Raw genomic sequence first — 21,629 nt, forward strand, 5'->3', positions numbered from 1 at the left:
AAGCATGAATCTTTACAGGGAGATAGTGAATGCCCAGTGTAGTCAAGCTGCCTTAGGATTTGGATGGTATCTGAATCCAACAAAGAGAGAGCCAAAAGAATAGCTATGATGTTTTTAGTTAAAACTCACAAAAGCAGACAGGCTTAGCAGTGAAAATCTATAAGCAAGTGCCTTGAAGAGGGATTCTAGGTACATAAGTATATATCACATTAGGGAATAAGCCTCTTCTTAATATGACTTCAGGCATTGTAGACAACATTCCTGAGGGTGATTTCCCATCCAAGTGACTGACAGACCTATTTGGATTAACTGTTAAAGGAGGAAGCAATAGTATGTTACAAGGTTTAGGTCTGGCACCCTAACTACTGGGTTAAAAGCCCAACCAAGAGTTGAAAAAAGCTCCAATGTCCTCCAAGACACTCCAAATTCCCATATCAGTTGAGCCTGAACAGCAAAATAACTCTGAAAAGTGCACTGACATTCATTAGCCAAAAAGAAAAACCCTTTGGATTAAATGCTATGACCCATATGTAAGGCAAGAGGCACCACCACTCAAAGTTCTCAAGCCCTAAGTCTATGAAATTGAAGCTCAAGTCCACACAGATCTTCAAAATGAGATCATACTTGACACTTAAACATGCAGGGCACAGTTAGAGGAATCCAAGTGTACAAGTTGGAAATGATACCTTCCTTGCCTACATTGTTTGATCTTCACAGCACATGCAGAAATATCTACTTAAAATACAGGATTGTGGGCACCACTGTTTCAGCATTGTTTATGGCCACAGCTAGTTAGACCTGAGAGTTGTAGAATTAATTGGGCCTGACCAAACGCTCTTCCTGGACACAGACTCCAAGCTACTATTCAATGTTACTAGTCATTGATGCTTACCACAAGGTTCTCCTGGTTTAAAAGTCCTGTTTATTCATCAGTCAGAGCTCAGGAAGGTTAAGAGTAAAACAAACTCTGGGATCTTCTGAAAAAGGCCTAGAGTCTCTCTCAAGGCAGCTATAATACCATCAAAGAAGTCAAAGAGTTAACAGGCTTTGTCTCTACCACATGAAGGAATCACTTCTCCAGATATGTGATTCCTGTCCACCAGGGAGAGCTGGAGCCAGGCCATCTCCCCTGTCTTTTCCTACCCAATATCCTTTCTAGTACTGTCACTGTCTGGATACTGAGAAAGTTTGATTTTGCCAGGATATGGTTTTTAAGTACATGGAGGCTGTATCAGGTGCACAGTTATAAAAATTAGTTAGGTGAAGAAATGAGTAAATGAATTTAAAAATCATAGAAAAAAGTTAAAGGGTTTCATAATTAGGAAAAAAGCACTTTAAGATTGGGTCATTTAAGAGAAACATCTCTTACTGTAATCTGCCCTCAAATTATAAAAGGAAGTGGTATGTGATTTTTAAAAAGGAAGAGGCTAATATTTCTAAACTATTGTGATATGAATATAAAATACCTTGCCTATAAATTCATGTGTTTGAACACTTGGTCCCCAACTGGTGGTACTATGTGGGAAGGTTGTGGAACCTTTAGGAGGTGAAGCTTTGCTGGAGGAAGTGATTCAGTGAGGACATGCCTAGAGGATTTTTGGCCTCCTGTCCCTGCTGTCAAGCCTTCCACAACATTAATAGGATGCACTGCCTCAAAACTGTAAGCCAGAATAAACCATCACATTTTTTTCTGATGCTGCTTATCAACTATTTGGCCACAACAATAAATAGAGTAACTGGTACACATGCCTATGCAGCTCCTCAGAAGTTCAGCTTTCTTTAGAGTAGTACCTCTCACTTTTCATTTACATGTAGACCTAATAGCTCCTAAGGATCCCACATTTGAGTTTGTTATCTTGATTTTTCAATTATTAACTATGAACATGCATATATGCTCCTTAAACTGATAGCTCCAATACATGTGTAAAACCAACACATTACAAAATGGGTACATTCAGAATTAGGATTGGCCAGCTAGTCTGACAGAGGAAGCATTTCTACTAAAACTGCCACACCAGAGCTAATGCCAGTGTTCTGGCATCCGTATGTGACTGTCTCAACACACTTCCATAAACAAAACCTGTTATCTCACCACTTTTCTACTGAGAACACAAATTCAAATGTGTTGTCAGTCACCTTCAGTTGATAGGAATGCAGCCATACACCAACCAGCCCCACTCTCTGCCTTTCTTGCCAGTCCCTTACAATCCACACAGCGCCATATACACAAAAGGTAGTTTTTGAAATTATATAGTAGAATCTCTAATTTAGTAGTCATCTAAGTGATTCTGAATATGTTTACATTAACTTACCACATATTCCCATCAGAACAAAACCAAGGATGCTTTGTCTGTAAAATCCATAACCATCCAGGTCAATACTCCAAAGGGTCTACGGCCCTAATTTGGAAGATATTATGTGGATCACCCCACTTCTGCAGTGTGTAGTGCTTTGGTATGCCAGGAGGGGTGTTTCACCTATTACTCTGCCCTCCAAAGAACCTGGGAATTTGAAAGGGTAAGACCATGAGCTCTCCTGAAGGCCAGGTATAGTAGAAGCTTCACACCACTGGGATGAACACCAGGCACAGCTATGGAAAGAAGGGCATTTATTTGAAGCTTACAGATTACGAGGAAATTCCATGATGGTGGAAGGAGCTGGCCTTCTTTTCACAGATACACACAGAGAGAAACACCACCACCATCACCATCACCATAATCAATCACACTCCAGGAACCCAAGGCAGAGCTCAAGCACTCTGCATACATTCTGACTAGATTTCCTGATGTGACCCTTCACTTTGGGGCTGGACCCCAGGATGAACCCATAGTGATACCAAATTAAAAGCTTGAATAAAACTCCTGAATTTATTGGAGGATATCCATTCAAATTACCAAACCAGGGTTAGTACAATGTACTCTCAATAATAGCCAGAAATTAAGGAAGACAACAGTGAAGTGAAAAATTAAATAAATACATTTTTGTTACTGCATCAGTATATCTTGTTTCTATAAGATGTGTAGAAAAAAAAATCTTTCTAGACTAAATTTCACTTTTCTTTTTTCATAGTTACTCTGACAAAAACAATCATCAGTTGGAACAAGCTAGACAAGGAACTTGCTTGAAAAAATAATTCCAAAGAAAGTATAAGTAACACATGAATTCTACCCTTATAAGTTTGCTCTGGGAGCTAGCCAGAAGCTAAGTAGTCTCTTCCATCTCTTCCTTCCAACTGCATGCTGCTGTCAAATGCAACCCCAGTGGAGCAAGTTATGCATGAAGCAATGATGTGCATTGTATCTACCCACTTCTGATAAGAAAAGAAACATATTTGAATTTACCCTTTCCTGGCCTCTTAAAAGTTGTCCTTTCAATTCATCAGCTTCAATTCACTTCCATTGAAGGCACACCAGCATGATGCTGCTACTTCCATTTTTATGCATAGAAAAAGACTAGGTAACCTAGGCAGAAATGAACTAGGCAAACAAAGACTAAGTGTTCATAGTGAAAGGAGCAGCACAATCATGAATTTCAACAGCAATTTGAGAAAAGAGTGAACCAGTGCAGTTCAAACAAGAGCTAAAACCAAGACTGCAGGTAGCTCTTAGTCCTCCCAGTGTGACTCAGCTTTATACCTTCTTATTTTTGTCCAAACTATTAAGGCAGAAGAAATTTTTTTCTCTTAAATTCTGAGAGTAAAGCTCAGAATAGCTAGTGAGCACTGGAGAGCAGAGTTGGCCACTGCCCCTGAAGTCAAAACTGAAAGTACTATGAGGAACAGAAAGAGATTAAACTCAAGCTGCGGAACTACAAGTAAGCACCACCAGCAAGCAGAGGCACCAAACCTCACAGATTCATGAGGCCAAAAGGAAGCCCATGGTTAAAAAGTGAGCTGAGGTTTGGACACCTTTCCCCACTCAACAAATGAATAATACACATAATTGTACTCCAAAGATTATTAAAGAAAAGGAGTTTCTGCAGGAACTCCAGAGAACCCTAATAAATAATGTGGTGATTTGAATCAGATAAACCCATAAACACGTGTGCTTTGAATACTTGGCCCATGTCTGGTGGCAGTTTGGTAGATGGAGCCTTGCTGGAAGAGATGTGTCACTAGGGAAGACCTTCAGGTTTATTAGCCTCTAGTGTGCTTTTCCAGCTTAGTTCACTCTCTTACTGCTGTTTTCCATCTTCTCTGACAGAAGGTAAAGTCCAGCCTCTTGGTACACCATCTTTCCCCTGCTATAATGAAGCTTCCTTTGGAGAGTGTAAACCAAAATAAAACTGTTCCTGCCATTGCTGCTTTTGTTGTGTTTTGTCCCAAGAATGTGAAGGTAAGTATAACATAAAATTGGTACCAGAGGAAAAGGATCTTACTGTTAGAAACCTGACTATGTGGCTTTTAATCTTTTGGAACTAATTTTCAGAACAAATATGGACGAATTTAAAACTGGACTAAGAGATGCCTTGCAGTGCAGTAAATGGAGCTTGATGAGTGGCGCACGCTTTTAATCCTAGCACATGGGAGGCAGAGGTAGGAGGATCGCTGAGACTTTGAGGTCACCCTGAGACTACACAGTGAATTCCAGGTCAGCCTGATCTAGAAGGAGACCCGACTTTGAAAAATTAAAAAATAAATGAATAAATAGGGCTGGAGAGATGGCTTAGAGGTTAAGCACTTGCCTGTGAAGCTTAAGGACCCTGGTTCGAGGCTCAGTTCCCCAGGACCCATGTTAGCCAGATGCACAAGGGGGCGCACACATCTGGAGTTCATTTGCAGTGGCTGGAGGCCCTGGCGCACCCATTCTCATTCTCTCTCTTTCTCTCTCTCTCTCTCTCTCTGCCTCTTTCTCTCTCTGTCGCTCTCAAATAAGTAAATAAAAATAAATGAAAAAAATAAATGAAAACTGAAAAAAAGACTTAAATGCAGAAAGAACTAAGGGCTACAGAGGCTTGGTTTATGAGGGAAAAGAGAACTTTGACAGAACTGGGTTAAAAACAGTCTATATAAGAGGCTACCTGCATTCTGCCTGTGTTGTGAGAACTTGAGTATCGGTGATTTAGAAGAAATAGACTGGTGTGAAGAGATGGATATGGCATAGAAAAAAATAAAAGTTTCAGGTTGTAGACTATAGCCCTGTTCAGCTGCAACTGTTTGAGAGATTACCACTACTGAGGTTGGGCCAAATGTTCTGCACTGTGACATTAGGAAGAATGCTTACTTTCAGAGTAGGGACCTGGCAGAAGAATGCTCAAAGTTTCTGCTTCTCACGGAGGAGGATTTACTCCCCCTTCCCCAGATGAACAGCCAGGCAGTTTAGCCCACAAGGTACAGGTTATGGAAGTAAAACAAATGCAAATGCAGGGAAGATAGGGTCATTTGCTTTGAAGTATACTTTTCTGTTGTTCTGTTTTTGAATTGTTGGGCAGGGTTGTTGAAGTCCCTATGCCCTGTGCCCTGTGTCCTGTAAAACCATGGCATGGAACCATGGACTGCAACAGAGACACTGGGAATTTAGAGATGTGAGGACTACAGAACTGCTGCCAAGAAGAGCTTCTGGCTCAGGACAGAGTTGTCACTGGGCGATAGGCAGACCCACCGGAGGGACTAAACTGAAATCCCAGCGATAACATCACAGGTCCCAGATACCAAACCTGGAATTATTAAGACTTGATATTGGCCTGTTTGTTTTCTATGGTTGCATTGGTTCAGTATTTCCTTGCTATGCTCAATGCCATCTTTTGCAGTAGGAATGTTCACACTGTGCCATTATATGCTGAAAGTATGTAACTTGTGTTTTGATTTTATAGGCTCACAGTCAAAAGACTGTTTCAGGTGAGACATTGGACTTTGAAGCAGCACTAAGATTGATTTTCAAAGAGTATAGAGACTTTTTTTAAAAAAATTTATTTATTTGAGAGTGACAGACAGAGGGAGAAAGTGTTTGAGAGGGAGACAGAGAGAGAATGGGAACACCAGGGCCTCCAGCCACTGCAGACAAACTCCAGATGCGTGCACCCCTTTGTGCATCTGGATAATGTGGGTCCTGGGGAATTGAGCCTCCAACCTGGGTCCTTAGGCTTCACAGGCAAGCGCTTAACCACTAAGCCATCTCTCCAGCCCCAGTATAGAGACTTTTAAAGTTGAACTGAATACATTTTTTTTATCATGAGATGGGAGCCAGGAGTGAAATATGGGGTTTGAATCAGAAATTCCCCATAAATTCATATGTTTTGATACTTACACCCCAGCTGATGGCAGCTTGGGAGGTGGAGCCTTGCTAGAGGAGGTATGTCACTGGAGATGGACCTTGAGGCTTATTATTCCTCAGTGTGCCAATGCTAGCCCAGCCCACTCTCTTGCTAATGTTTTCTAACTGCTATGGCAGTAGGTGATATCAAGTCTCATCTTTCCCCTACCATCATGAAGCTTCCTCTCAAAACTGCAAACCAAAATAAACCTTTTCCTCCTATCATCTGCTTTTGGCATGTGTTTAGTCCCAGCAATAAAAAGGCAACTACAGGTAACCATAAAACCCAGAAAAGAAAAAGAATAGTACTCATCACATAGGATTGAGTCATGAAGTTTTTCTTTTAAAATATCTCCTTAAAGATTCTCTCCTTTCTCAAACAAACAACAACAACAAAAAAAAATCTAAAACCATCACCTCCCCCTCACTGTGCCAATTAAAGCCTGTTTCCTTTTGGTTCTTGAGCCAAAGAAACAGCTCATCTCTGAGTACTCTATTCCTTAAAGTTAAACTTACAATGATTATGTCCCAAAGCTAGAAAAAGAAATGCTACCTCCCTGCAGGAAAATCAGATATTACTGTCCATGCATCAGTATTTATTTTATGTATATGTTCATTTATCCTTAGACACCACAAACATACTCCAATTTATCAACATGCTCACATGTTAAAGATACCAAAGAGCTGAGATCAAGGGAAGTAAAGGAGATCTATTTCTCTCATCTCAAGTTGGGTCGAGGTTGAAATCTCACTATACCTGCTATGGTGACAAAAAAAAATAACTGACCAGTAGCAACTCAGGGAAGGAAAGGGCTGGTTTTCAGCTTACAGTTTTAAGGGGATATAGCCCATTATGGTCCAGAAAGCATGATGACAACAGCAGAAAGTCATTCATCCCACCTACAGTCAAGAATCAGAGAAGGATCAGGAAGATGGACAGGGATAAAAATAAAATAAAATAAAATAAAAACTTTACAACCTCCAGCAAGACTCCACCTCCTAAAGATTCTACAACTTTCCTACACAATGTCATCTGTTGGATACTAAGTGCTCAAACACATGAGCTTATGGGAGACAGTCTACATTCAAGCAATAACGAAAGGGAAACTGAAGCATGATGAAATCAATCAACCTCAGTCCCTTTCCTCACCTTTCTGTATGTTGTCCTCCTTAGCTCTCTTACATTGTGCCCTCAATCCCTAGCTCACTCTCAGGTTGCCTCCATCTTTCCTCTCCTTTCCCGCTTTGACAAGCACCAGACAGTGTAAGTTAAGTGAGCTGATGAAGTAACTGCGCCATTACTAAAGCAGACAATCACACTGCAAGAGACTCAAGTGGGGTCCAAGAAACAGATGTACAAAGAGAACCCAGACCAGTAAAGAAGGTCTGTCTCTAATTTTTTACTAAGTTTTCACAATTAAGTAGCACTGGTGTGCAGTTTTTGAGCCTTGCCTCTTAAGTTCAGTAATCATCATTCTAGTTATAGGGTAAGCTGAAGTACATAGATAGTATTTTCTCAAGTTTCTCAGTTTTGCAGGGCATAGTGGTGCACGCCTTTAATCCCAGACTTGGGAGGATTGCTATGAGTTCAAGAGCAGCCTGAGATGCATAGTGAATTTCAGGTCAGCCTGGGCTATAGTGAGACCCTTCTTCAAAAAAAATCAAAAAAAAAAAAAAAAAAAGAAAGAAAAAAAAAAAGGAAAAAAGTTCCTTAGTTTTATTGTTTTGTTTTGTTTGGAATTTATTGTTTTTCTTTTGTTTTCTTTCCAGTATTGAGGTTGAAACCCACAGCCTGGTATATTATAGGCAAGCACTCTACCCCTGAGCTACTTCCCCAGCCCCAAATTTCTTATTTCTCAATTACTGAGTTTTTAAAAATACCATAAATCATATGAAAGAGCTAACCCCAAAGGACTGATTTTGGTGTCTGAACAAATTCTTCCTTCCCCACCCAATGGATCACCAATGCCAAAACCTGTTAAAAGGCAGGCACCAATTTGAATGTGTCCCCACTTTGGCCAGTTACCCTCTCTTGATCCTGTTCCTGATAAAGTAGTGTTCTAAGTTAAATTACCAAGGAAACATGGTCATAAATACACTCAAAATTGCTACAGATAGAGCTGACAAAAGTCTGGTCTGATCACACGGAATAACCTACTTTCTAATCAACTGTTCTCCTTGACAGTCTTCTATTAAATGCTCTGAACACCAGCACCAGTTCATACCAGTAAGGCAAGACAGAGTAGGGTTACTGAGCCTTGCATAAAAACTGCTGCAGGAAAGAAATCAGTTAGCAAGCAAAGAATGAAGCTGGGACTTTCTCCACCAGGCTGGCTAAATCCAGCTGCAGGCGTGAATGTCTACCTGTGACCTATGATTCTTTATAGCACAAAAAAGACACACTGCCGGGTGTAGATTTAAGATGCTAATGAGACATAAGATGCATGAATTTTTATGTAGAACTACACATAATGTGGGTTTTCTGTATATTAATAAGACACATAGCTATTGATATGTTTTGTTTTACCTGTATTTTTACTATTAAGATATAAGGTACAGATTCCTTCTTTCAGATTCAGCTTCCTAAATTATCATTTAAAAGTACTTCTAATTAACTTGCTGGGTTTTTATTTTAAAAAGATATAATGTGTATTTCTGACAAGGTTAAATAAAATATTGAAAGTTATTTGGCTAGAGGGATTGCTTAGTGGTTAAGGTGCCTGCCTGAGAGGCCTAAGGACCCATGTTCCACTCTTCAGGTCCCGCATAAGCCAGATGCACAAGGTGACACAAACGCACAAGATCACACATGCACACAGGTGGCACACGTGTCTGGAGTTCAGTTGTAGTGGCTGAGGCCATGGAACACCAATTTTTTCTCTCTTCTCTTTCTCATTCTCTCTCTCATAAAGGCATATGCCACCATACTCAGCCAAAAAAAAAGTTTATTAAATTTCTGGCAAGGTGCACTTGAGAGCTAAGCTGAAAAGGTGACATGGTTATTTAAAACTAGGTTCATTATTATTAAAGGTTATTGAGTTTTAGGGTTAGGGCTGGAGATATGGTTCAGCTGTTAAAGGCTTATTTGCAAAGCCGAGCAGCCCCTGGTTCAATTCCCCAGCACCTGTGTAAAGCCAGATGCACAAAGTAGCACATGCATCTGGAATTCATTTGCAATGGCAAAAGACCCTGGTATACCCATTCTCTGTATAAATAAATAAATATGTAAAAATTAAGAAATTCTAGGATTAAATAAAAATTATATTAAAAGTTATTAAACTTCTGGTCAAGGTATGCTTTATAGAACTACAAAAAGTTGAGTTAGACTAAAAATGGTTTTAACTAAGTTCATTATTATTAAAGATTATCAAGCTTCTAATGTCAAAATTCCAATACTCTAAACCTAACATCTGATTCTGTTAATTACACTAGATTTTCTTAAATACTGTCCCACTTTAAATGTTTACAAAAATGGTTTACAAGGTCTTATTCTTCCTTTTTTATTAAAGAGATATGTAAAACCTATGATTAAATTATACCCAAATGCTAATCTTGCATGCTTTACCATTAGTTTGTTAAAAAAAAAAAAAACTCGCATTGGAGAGATGGCTTAGTGGTTATGGCATTTGCCTGCAAAGTTAAAGGATCCCCATTGACTCTCCAGGATCCATATAAGCCAGATGCACAAGGGGGTGCATGCATCTGGAATTTGTTCGCAGTGCCTGGAGGCCCTGGCATGTCCATTCTCTCTCTCAAATAAATAAATAAAATGTATTTAAAAAAAGAGAAAAAGGCATATTTTAAAAATAATAGATGAAATCTGGGCCTATTACACAATGTTTCATTATGCCTATGATCTTTAAATCACTTGCATGTTAAATAATTAAAATTGTCCAAGGTATTCCAGATGTTGCTTGATAAATATTGATATATATTCCTAAACAATGTATTATATGTAAATGTCATGTCAGATGCAGGAAAAATACATATAATATTAATATAATATGTATATACATGTACATAACCCAGATCATAACTGCTATAAATTTATATAAGCCAGGAGTTCCTTTACAATGGCTATGTAGGTTAAATTATCTCTCTCCTGATGAGCTGCCTTCCTCCCCATTCAGCCTCACGAAGTGAGCCTCCTAGCACATGGCACAACACTTGCCAAATGCTTAAAATGTGACAGGAGACTGTTGCAGTCAGGTTTGTATTGATGGTGGAAATCACCCTACCAAGAGCAGCTTAAGGGAAAAAGAGGTTTATTTTGGTTTACAGGTTCAAGGGGAAGCTCCAGGATGCCAGCAGAAAACGATGGCATGAGCAGAGGGCGGACATCACCCTCTGGCCCATATAAGGTGGACAACTAGAACAGGAGAGTGTGCCCAAACACTGGTAAGGGGACACTGGCTATAATACCCATCAGCCCTCCCTGAACAATACACTCTCTCCAGAAGACGTTAATTCCCAAATCTCCATCAGCTGGGAACCTAGCATTCAGAACACCTAAGTTTATGGGAGACACCTGATTCAAACCACCACAGATGTCTATCCAAAAGGTAATCAAAAGCCCAGACACTCAGAAGCCAAACCTGCATTATTAAAACTACAACTACCAATGCCAGCAATTGTGCAGAATTAAAAGTTACAGGTCCTGAGCCAAAATTATCTTAAACTATGTTAGTCTTTTAAGACAGCCAACTTGGGGGCCGGAGAGATGGCTTAACAGTTAAGGCAGTTGCCTGCAAAGCCAAAGGCCCTTAGTTTGATTAACCAGGACCCACATAAGTAACATGCACAAGAGGGCACATGTGTCTGGAGTTTGTTTTCAGTGGCTGGATGCCCTGGCACACCCATTTTCTCTCTCCCTCTCCCTACCTCTTTCTCTCTCAAATAAATAAATAAATAATAAAGTTTTAAAATTGCCAACTTGGGGCTGAAAAGATGGCACAGAAGCTAAAGAAAGACACAAGCTTGCAAGCCTGCCAACTCCCATTCAGTGTTCCTCAAAGCCCATGTAAATGCAGACACAAAGTGGTGTGCACCTGTCTGTTAATTCCAGCACACTGAAGGAAATGGGAGGGAGAGCCAGAAGATTCCAAAATCTCCCAAGCAAGAGAGACACTGTCTCAGAAAATGTGGAAGGATGTTGTTCTCTGACCTCCACACATGACACATACATATAAATAGTAAAATAGACAAAAATTTAAATAGCCAATTTGGCTCTTTCTGTGTATGACTTGACATTTCTACAAGCAGCTGAGATATCCTTCATTCTGGGTTATAGTTTTTCTAGACATACTCTTTTTAATCTAGTCATGTGTGCAATCTTATTTCCTCTAAGATTAAAAAAAAAAAGCAACAACACTCTGTTGGGCTCACATTTACTGAGCCTTTTCTGTTTTAAAATGTCATGAGTTTAGACAATTCTTTGACCATGCCAGTTCCTATCATTAATTTGTGTATCTTACACAAAACATTGCAATAGTTCTCATTTCAAACGATTTTGAAAACTTCAGTTGTTACTTCCACAAGAAGCATTTTGTTATGTCCCCCTTTCCCATAAAGTTGTCTCTCTGATCTTCTTTTTTCTTTAATGTAAATAAAAGAGCTGTAACTTAAAGTGTCCCAGAGCTTTCTCCCCAACTCCTCTCTTCTTCTTCCAAGCTGGCCAGGCTCAGAGTAGGCTGGGGATTCTGGAACCATGTCCTGTTCTGGTAATTAAGGATACACCTGGGCTAAAGAGAGAACTACCACTGTAGGGGAAACTTCCCCTGGGAAGATGCAAACACCATCTCTACTACGAATAGGGCTCAGATGACAGGCAAAAGCACAATTGGACCAATACCAGTTCAGTGAACCAGTGAGTTTATTGGGGTTACTTAAAGAGCATTGAGCGGGGTTTATAGGAAGGTGGAGCTCATTAAGCAGCCACTTTGATGGGCTCCCTCTGTCAAGATACTCCTCAGATGCTCCATCCTCAGCCACAGAGGGGGGCTTACAGGGCATGGGGACCCCAGAGCAACTACACCACTGAAAAGTTTCATCCTACCCTTAATGACGACTTCCCTGTGGCTGCTTCCAGAAGCTCCGTGTCTATATCCTGCTTCGGGTGAGGGCTTACTTACACAGCATGCAGAATCCAAAATAACTACCTCGATGGAGCTCTTTGTTCCTTGATCTTTTGCCCTCTATCTCCTGCTGAGGTCATAGGAACTCATGCTATTGCATACAGCTAGCATAGGGTACACCTGAGATCTCAGGTGGAGGCCCTGTGACTCTGCCCATGCCTGCTCTCATGAGTTGTCCCAGCGGCTTTTGATAAAACTGGCAATAGTGGTTCGCTGCTATTAATGCGGAGGAATTTTGCCATACACCAGCTACTCTCTCAATTCCCACTTCAGCACATCAGCCAAGGCCCTTCCATCCCAGAAAAGTTTCTTGGCCTGGTTACCCTCTTCCTTTCTGAATTTTCTTACATAAGCACCTTGCCTCACCTCCCATTCTGGTTTCAATCTGCTAGAGGTCGTTATTTTCTTATTAGGAAGTAGTAAAAGCCCATCTGATTTTGGAAACCTGCCAGGAGCAAGGTAACAGATTACACCTTGGGACCCTTGCCTGGCCAGACTGTTAGGGAAGTGGTCCCTCAAGTCTCAGAAAAAAAAAAAAAAAAAAATCCTTTAGAACAACCTTCCGATTCACAATAACCATTTTTAGCCCTCCACAATGGAGTTTTATTTCCTCTCTAATTTTGTAATTATCATGAACTAGAGAGTTCAACTCAAAGTCACTTTCTGACTGAAATATATTTGAAATAGAAACCCTATTAGCACTTCCATGCTTTGTCTATACAGGAAGGAAACGTTCTTACATCGAGTATCTTTTCTCTCAAACTGGGTATAAGTACATTCTGAAAGAGGCATAGAGCACTGTGCCACCAAGTGAGATAGAATGTAGGTTGGCAGCTGTGCCACAAGCTCAAACTCCACACCTCAGAAGAAAATATAATATTTTATATTAAAATAAATTCCAAGACTTTAAAGGGAAGTACCACTTGCAAAAGTGTAAAATTTATGGAGTTTCCTATAAATAAGCCTCATGTCTAAGTGTTATTTAAGATAATGTTTGAGAAGTGTTTGACCCACACAGTGGGCTTGCTGAGGATATGAGCTATATCTTAGCCTTGTCCTTGTCTCTGGGAACAACAGTGCCTAAGATAGTATTTGGCACATGACAGACACTCAGAAACGTCTGTGGAATCAATTTGACTGAAATAATGACATCAGCATTATCCATAACAAAAGACTGTTCACATTTGGATGGACAGAAAGAAGGAAAGGCGAGCAGCTGTTTGAGGAAGTTGGGTATAAGCAGTCCAATTTACCAAAACAGCAATGGCTACCATGGTAACAATCAGAGGATCAACTGAAGTTAGTTCTTTTCCACTTCTCCTGGGCAGGGAGGGAGGCAAATATTGTATTTGTTAATCTCACCTCAGGAGGTGGGGCCCAGGATTCAAGTCTACCAGATGACAAAGATGTCCATTAAACTTAATAACTTCTGAAGGTGTTTGGGAAGGCATTATCATTAAGTACTGTAAAGTCCTGGTTTGTTCACTGATCAGTTGTCAATATAAGCATTGAGAGGTTAAGGATCAAGTATCTGCTAAAATTTCATAATGTAAAAAGACTTTCTCTCCCTCTCTCTCTCTGTCTCTCTCTCTCTGTCTCTCTCTGTCTCTCTCTCTCTCTCTCTCTCTCTCTCTCTCTCTCTCACACACACACACACACACACACACACACAAACACATATATTTATTAGGGTGGGGGCTCAACTTACTCATTCTTAAATGGTCACCTTTCTTTTTAAACAAGCTAAATTACACTTGAAAGATGACTCAAAGAAAGAACAGATAGCCTACAATTTAAATTTTTGTACTTCCTTGGTAGAGATACTGTTTTAAACAATCACTTGTAAACAGAACGGATGGGTGTCACACGGATTCCTCTACGCAATTCCCCTTATCCACAGTGAGTCACGCAAGTTCCATACCCAGTCTCACTCCTCCCTCCAAAGTGGAGGGAGAAGCTGGAAGGAGGAAGAAGTGTGAGAGGTGAGGCAATATGCTGGCACTTTGCCATACACCCTCTGGGGGCTATTCCATGTCAAAACTAAGTCTCAGATATGCAAACTATCATTTAAAATGCCGCCTTTCTGATCTTAATAATGACTGCCTGTACCCAATAAAATTTCAGTTAAAACAACGCAATAAAAGAAAAGAAAAAGAAAAACAAGTTCTGTAGCAATTGTTGGGAGTGTTTGAAAAAAAAAAAAAAAACAGGGTAGAAACTGCACAGGAGAAACAGCTGGACTCCAAGGATTGGACTGATGCAATCAATCTCAACAAAAATCTCCAGTCCCGGAATCGCCCCCTACACACACTCCTTTCCTCAATGAGAATTAAAGTAATAACTTGGTATTAAAGTAGTTCTCTCAAATCCATAGAGTGGGAGAATATAGTGGGCGATTGTGTCATTTTATTTTATTGTATAAAAACGAACTGTCACTTCAGGATATCTGAAATCAAATCCCTGTCTTTACTTAACTGGGCATGCCTCTTGAGGCACGTCAGTCGAAGTTTATTCTGCTACGTCTGTCCTTCAGATATAGACAAATCTACCTCCCAGGATGTTCCCACAGCGGTGCTTCAGTGCCCAGCGCACACTAAGCATCCCCGAATGGAACGCGCAACCTAGCAGCTTCCGTTCCTACCTAGTGTCCAGCAAACAAAAAGCGCAAAAAGTATTCCAGGCGATGCCAAGTTGGCCGGAAGCCCAGGCCCGGGGTGCAGCTGAGAAGGGTGGGTACCGGTGAGCCGGTGGGGCTGGGGGGAGCGCTGAGGCTGCCTCGCCAGAACGGTCGCCGCGGGACTCCAGGCTTTTCCCCCAAAACCCCCCAGCAGGGGACCGGGAGAAGCGCGCGCCCCTCCCCAGCGCACGCACCTGGGGATGAGCCGGGCTTCGTCCCCGAGGCGCGCCTGGAAGTCCAGCCACGCGGGACTCCCGGGGCTGCCGGGCTCCGCGCCGTCCTCGCGCCACGCGCCGCAGAAGCCGCTCGCAAACTCCTGGAAGGTGATGGCGCCGTCGCAGTCGGCGTCCAGTCGCCGGAACACCGCCTCGGCCTCGGCCGGCCGCACGCGCAGCTCGGCGCACAGCGCGCGGAACTCCTCGCGCTCCAGCCGCCCCGAGCGGTTCGCGTCGCAGGCGGCGAACACCGAGCGCAGCCGCGCCAGCTCCTCCGCGTCCCCGTCCGCCTCCATCCCGCCCCGCGGGGACTCGGGCGGAGAGTGTCCCCGGGGCTCAGCGGCGCGCTCCGCGGGCAGCGGGACAGTCCGCGCCACCTGCCGCAGCTCCCGGCCGGCCCGGAGCAAGTCCGGCGAGTCGGGCAGGTTCTGCCACCTATCCCTGGCAGGAGAGCGCGGGCGGGGCGTCGGGCTGGGCGGGACTGGGACGGCTGGCACGCTCCCCTTTGGCCCCGCGGCCCCGCCGGCCGGGAGAGGCCCACCCCGCCTTTGGCGACAGAAGCTGCACCCTGGGTGACCCACTACTGGACACCGCGCCCTGGCCGGGCTCCAGCCCAGTGTAGCTCCGCCCAACCGAGGAGGGGACACCGGGCTCCGCTTCCCACGCCTGCTTGCTTAGGTGCAACCTGGCTTCATCTTTTCTTTCTCAGGTAAAGTGCTTTTTGCTCAGTTCCCCCCACCCAGATGTGGCTGGCGCCTGCATGAGCTTAGAAAGCTAGTTGGGAAGGGGAAAAACTTAGTAAGAGTAAGATTTCAAATTGATCAAAGTTATTTACATTCTAATGTCTTCTAATTCCAGAAACTTGGCACCTTCGTATATAAGTTCACTGAAATATCAACGTTTTTACATACAGAAGACCCCATTCTGCAATTTCACAGGTTTCATCACAGCATTTTCAGCAAGCGCCCTTAACTTCTTCTGATCGAAGCATTTTCATGTAACTTTCCATTATTAGATATAAGTATCATATCCCCCAATGTATGGTTCCTCAGCCTTAGAAAACATTAATATCAATATCACTTATAGGCAGCATTCTTTCAAGACGGCGTCAGATGTTAGAGGTAAGTGTTTGCAAGCTTGCCAACCCAAGTTAAATTCTCAGTGACCTCATTCAGGTAAAGCTGGATCCAATGGGAGGACAGCCAGGAAAATCCAGAAGCCAGCAAAGCACTATCACCTAAGAAAGAGACAGAGAGAGAGAGAGAGACTAGAGTCTCTCTTGTCTCAAAAGAAGATGGAAACAGAGGAGAAACACCCCAGGTTGTCCTTTGACAGCCACACGTTCGCTTGCATGCCTGTACACACACATCATACACATATATACACGTACTTATGCATATCTAGAAAACTTCATTCTCGTCCAACTCGGCATGGTGGCTCACCCTGTAATCTGGGGTCTGGAAAGGCTGAAGCAGAATTGTTTTGAATTCTACTTTCGTTACATAATGAATACCTGACTAGTGTAGGCTACACAAGACTCTGTTCAAAATAATAATATAAAATGTCTCTTGTCTTTCCATGTTCAGGAGTATAGCTGATTCATATGCCCCCACAGGTAATACTAATGGCCTATAAAAATACACTTGGATTTTTTTTTACTTTGGCCATATTAGACATTCCCTCTACCTTTTAGGTTTCCTCTTGTTTTGTGCCATTTCTTTTGGCTGTAACTCTAATTCCCTTTTCTCCCATGCTGGATTAACCTTATTGTTACTTGGATTTTTTAAGGACTATTAATCATGTATGGAATTGTTTGACACATTCCTCCCAGGTGACTGTTCTTAAACATCTGAGGAACAATTTCTTCTTAAGTTGTAAAATAAATATGATCCAAACTCATAGCACCATTCAAGCTGTAAGTAAAACTGATACCCTTCACCCATAAATGTAACCGATAAATTATGAGAGACATTCCATTAGAAACTCTGGTCGCAGCCACTGAATTGCTGAGTGAATGTAGTGCTATTTAGTCAAACACCTAATTCACTAAAATGGGCTCTGTCATTAGTGCAGTACAAGCTGTTATTGGTTTGGGGGTTATGTGCTTTCATGTTTATTCTAAAGACTGATTTCCCCTATAAAATAAAAGTTACTAGCTTGGTAATGCCTGAAATGCTTTACAAATGTACTTACTAAATTGCATCTTTTAAAATGTTATGCTGCTAAACATTAATGACTGTGTTTTTAAAAACAGATGAGTTAAATTTTCTTCACTGCTTTGGCAGAGTGAATGTTCAGATGTTATTCCTGAATTTTGCCTCTGAACTTTATGCTCATTATTTCTGAATGTTTATCTTTGACTTGCTTTCCTTTTTCCCTAGTCTCGCCACTGAAAAGTCATCAAGAAATACATGTTATTCCAAATGTCTTATGCACACATCTTATTTGCACTGACACTAATGTACTCCATAACTGCTACATTAGTTACATATCATTGCATAGCAACATAACCAACACACATTGACTTAAAACAGCTACCATTTTCTTTGTTCGTAGGTGCTTTGTCATCTATTTGGGCAAGGTTCCATAGGTGGTTTTTCTGCTCTCTTGTATGTGACTGCTCAGTCACTCAGGTGGTTCTAGTTAGGTGATGACTTGATTGGTGCTGGCTCATTGCTGGGCCATGTGCTTACCTTGGGCCACACTGGCTTTCTTTCACATGGTCTCTGTATCCAAGAGGATAAGTCCCTGTGAACAGGTGCTTTTCAAATTTCAGCTTATGTCATGTTTGCTGACACTTTAGAGTCATGAGCAAGATCTAAGTCAATGTGGGAGGGAACTACACAAACCTGTAGGGAGAAGTACTTCTTTGAAGGTCCTTACTGTAACAGCAGTCCATTCTGCAGGTGTTGTAACATATTTCCTCCATAGTTCTTAACAATAATTATTCTGTCATTCCCCAGTTCAGTGGTTCCCAGTCATTTGTTAATTTAATTCCCCGTGGAACATTTGGCACAGCCTGGTAGAGACATGTTTTGTCTACTTTTAAAATACTTTATTTATTTATTTATTTATTCATTCATTCATTTATTTGAGAGAGAGAAGAAGAAGGAGAGAGAGGAGAGAGAAAGAAAATGGACACTTCAGGGCCTCCAGCCATTGCAAACGAACTCCAGATGCATGTGCCACCTTGTGTATCTGGCTTACAAGGGTCCTGGGGAATCAAACCTGATGCCTTAGGCTTTGCAGGCAAGTGTCTTAACAGCTAAGCCATCCCTCCAGCCCATGTTTTGATTATTTTTGTTTGAAATGGGGAACATGCTACTGGCATCCAGAAGATAGATGCTAAAAATGATTCTTATTTTCTGATGCAAAACTAGCTCCTTCCTGGTCAAAAATGTCAATAGTACAAAGATTTAAAAAGCACCCCAGCATAAAGCCTCCTGCAGTTTTACTACTAAGAAGAGAACCCAAGATAAGCTATTCAGCTGAACATTCAAAGTCCTCTACCATATATTTCCACCATTATGAATCCATACCTTCCTCTCTTTAGCCACACTTAATCATATGATTGACTAAACACTCTTTATTGGGATAAAATATAAACAATTCCTTTAGCTTTGTCTGTCCCAATTAACTAAGCCATTTCCCAATGTCAGCAGAATGGAATTCTGACTTTCCTATCAGAGTTTTCAGTTTCATTGTATTCTGATCCTTACAAAATACATCACTTAGCATGTTCTTATCTCAGTTCAAGGAAGAGGCAGCAGAGTGTTTTTGAATATCTCTTAACAATGCTTTCAGGGGAAAACTAAAGTTTGACAATCTGTCTCTTTTTTTGTTTCTTCAGAGAACAGATGAAAGGAAGAAATAGAAGTTCCTCCTTTTCTATTTTAGCTCCCAAAAGTGAGCCAGGATTTGGAGATAACAGTGGAGCCTTTGAAAGCTAGTGAGTTGGAAGGAAAAGAATTTGCCCAGGATAACCACCATAACTTCTAGAAACATGGGCCTGGCTGCTCCAGGAGCTTAAAATCAGAGATCATTTTGCTAGGTCATTTTTCTCAAAACAGGGAAAAGATTTCCTTGGAAAGGATCAGATATGTTTATAAAACACAAATAAATTTGAAAAAAAAAAACACTCACTAAAGTCCTTCTAGGATGAGATAAAGAAAGCTACTTAATATTTCCTAATTGTATTTTACTATGAAAGCCTTTAGTCTAGGGGTTTGATTTTCTTCTAATTTTAATGATTCCTCACAAAGCAAGTGAGAAAGCGCTCTTAAGAATATTCTTGGAAAAACCTTATATTACACAAAGTAAAGAGTCAACGTAAAAGGGAGTCAGATAGCTTTGTTAGGCAGTTAGGGTGACTGGGACCATAAAAATAAAAAGCCTGAATGTCTTTGGGCTTTTCTAGAGATCAGAGTAGAAGCTAGATTCTCCTTATTTCTTGCCTAAAGGAGTTCCCTAGATCTGTTTTTCCACAGATAACCTGATCCCTCCTGGGATTAGACTTTAAATATGACCCTGATGTTATGGTTAGTCAAATTCATTCCCCAGTTCAGCCAACATCATGGCTGTCTCATGAAAGAGGCCCAGGTCTATCAACTTTTAATCTGGCTTATGTAAGCCAGAAGATAAAGCCCATTCCAGTAAGGCAATACATATGTAGGAGGACAGCGCAAGCTCTCTTAGCTGCCAATTCATCACTCCTGAACCTCTAGGTTCTGGTGAGTCTCCCCTGATACTTCCTATCCACTCGTGCCCACCACCTGGCAGGATCTCTCTACTTTTAAATCTCTTTTCACATTTCTTCTCGGTGCACATGGGATCTCACACCATGTGAGTGTATTCATTTTCCTTCCCTTGGGTTTGTACTTTCCTAAATAATTATAGTAATTTACTAATTATCTTTCTCAGTTTAGTTTGCCCAATTCATTATTCAAATACAAACACAGACCTAGGGTTTGGGGTTCAAAGACTTTATTCCTGAACTACTAATACCCCATAAGAAATTACCTTTTGTTGCTACATAGCAAATCACCTTCCCTTCCCATAACAGTAAGGAGCACCAACTTGGTAACCTGCTTTCCACCTGGCAAGTAAGAGCTTTAAATGGAAGGATGTTGTAGTCAATCATGTGGGGTTTTCATCATGTACAAGAACCTTGTCAGAGAATTAATTAACTCTGCAATTACTATGACCCAGATTGATTCAATATGCCACTTACAATGGGACTATACATCCATCCATGTAATAGCTCATCACTAAGGGACTAATTAGTAGGTTCAGGAACTCTCTTTGAAAGATGCATCCCTGTTTGGTTCTTATTTATCATGAATATCTGTTCATGCCTTACAATTTGGTAAGAATTTAACTTCCTTCCAAAGGAAAATGTTGAAAACTTTGCACAGAAGAATATTTTAGCAACCTTTGCAATGATACATTTAAAAGCATGATAAAATAGACAATAATTTAACACTTATACATTTCCATCAAGAACTATCAAATTTAAACATTGCATAACATTTGCTTCAAGTCTGTTTTTCCAAAAGAATACTTTTGTAATTAATAATATATTGTTACCCAGGTGTGGTGGTGCACACCTTTAATTCCTAGCACTCGGGAGGCAGAGGTAGGAGGATGGCTGTGAGCTTGAGGCCACCCTGAGACTACACAGTGAATTCCAGGTCAGCCTAGGCTAGAGTGAGACCTTACCTCAAGAAAAAATAAAAATAAAAATAAAAGATCCATAAATAAACCTATAGTTATTTTTTTTTCCTGATTTTTAACAAAGGTATCAAAAACATACATTGGAAAAAATGCAGCCTATTCAACAAATGGTGCTGGTAAAACTGGATATACATCTGCAGAAGAATGAGTTTAGACCCACATCTCTCACCCAGTACAAAGATCAATTCAAAAAGAATTAAAACATGTATGTAAAGCCAGAAGTGCTGAAAGTACTATAGGAAAACATAGGCAAACACTGGAAGCTATACATACAGGTAACAATTTTCTGAAGGAGTGTCCAATAGCACAGGAAATAGTCCCCAAAATCAACAAATGGAACTCCACGAAATTAAAAAAAACTGCTTCATAGCATAGGACTCTTATCAGCAGAACCATCATAAAGGCTACATAGTCAGAGAAGACATTTAGCAGTGATTCCTATGACAAGGAAATTGAAGAACATAAAAAGTAGTACAAAATTAAACAAAGAACAAAATTGCCAATTGTGGTAGTTTGATTCAGGTGTCCCCCATAAACTTAGGTGTTGTAAACGTTAGCTCCCCAGCTGATGGATATTTGGGAATTAATGCCTCCTGGAGGGAGTGTATTGTTGGGGGCT

The 21,629-nt window shown here is 41.1% G+C and overlaps 1 protein-coding gene across 1 annotated transcript in view; it reads right to left on the reverse strand.

Annotated features, from left to right (window-relative positions):
* Rasef (RAS and EF-hand domain containing) overlaps window positions 1-15,573 on the reverse strand; it is an 87,201-nt gene extending 71,628 nt beyond the window's left edge. The window contains exon 1 of the mRNA XM_004653073.2: window positions 15,257-15,573. Within this exon, the coding sequence (XP_004653130.2) occupies window positions 15,257-15,573 (317 nt within the window). The remainder of the gene's footprint in view (window positions 1-15,256) is intronic.
* Between the last annotated feature and the right edge of the window lie 6,056 nt (window positions 15,574-21,629).

The sequence above is a fragment of the Jaculus jaculus genome, chromosome 1 (assembly GCF_020740685.1).
Source record: "Jaculus jaculus isolate mJacJac1 chromosome 1, mJacJac1.mat.Y.cur, whole genome shotgun sequence".
Lineage (NCBI taxonomy): Eukaryota > Metazoa > Chordata > Mammalia > Rodentia > Dipodidae > Jaculus > Jaculus jaculus.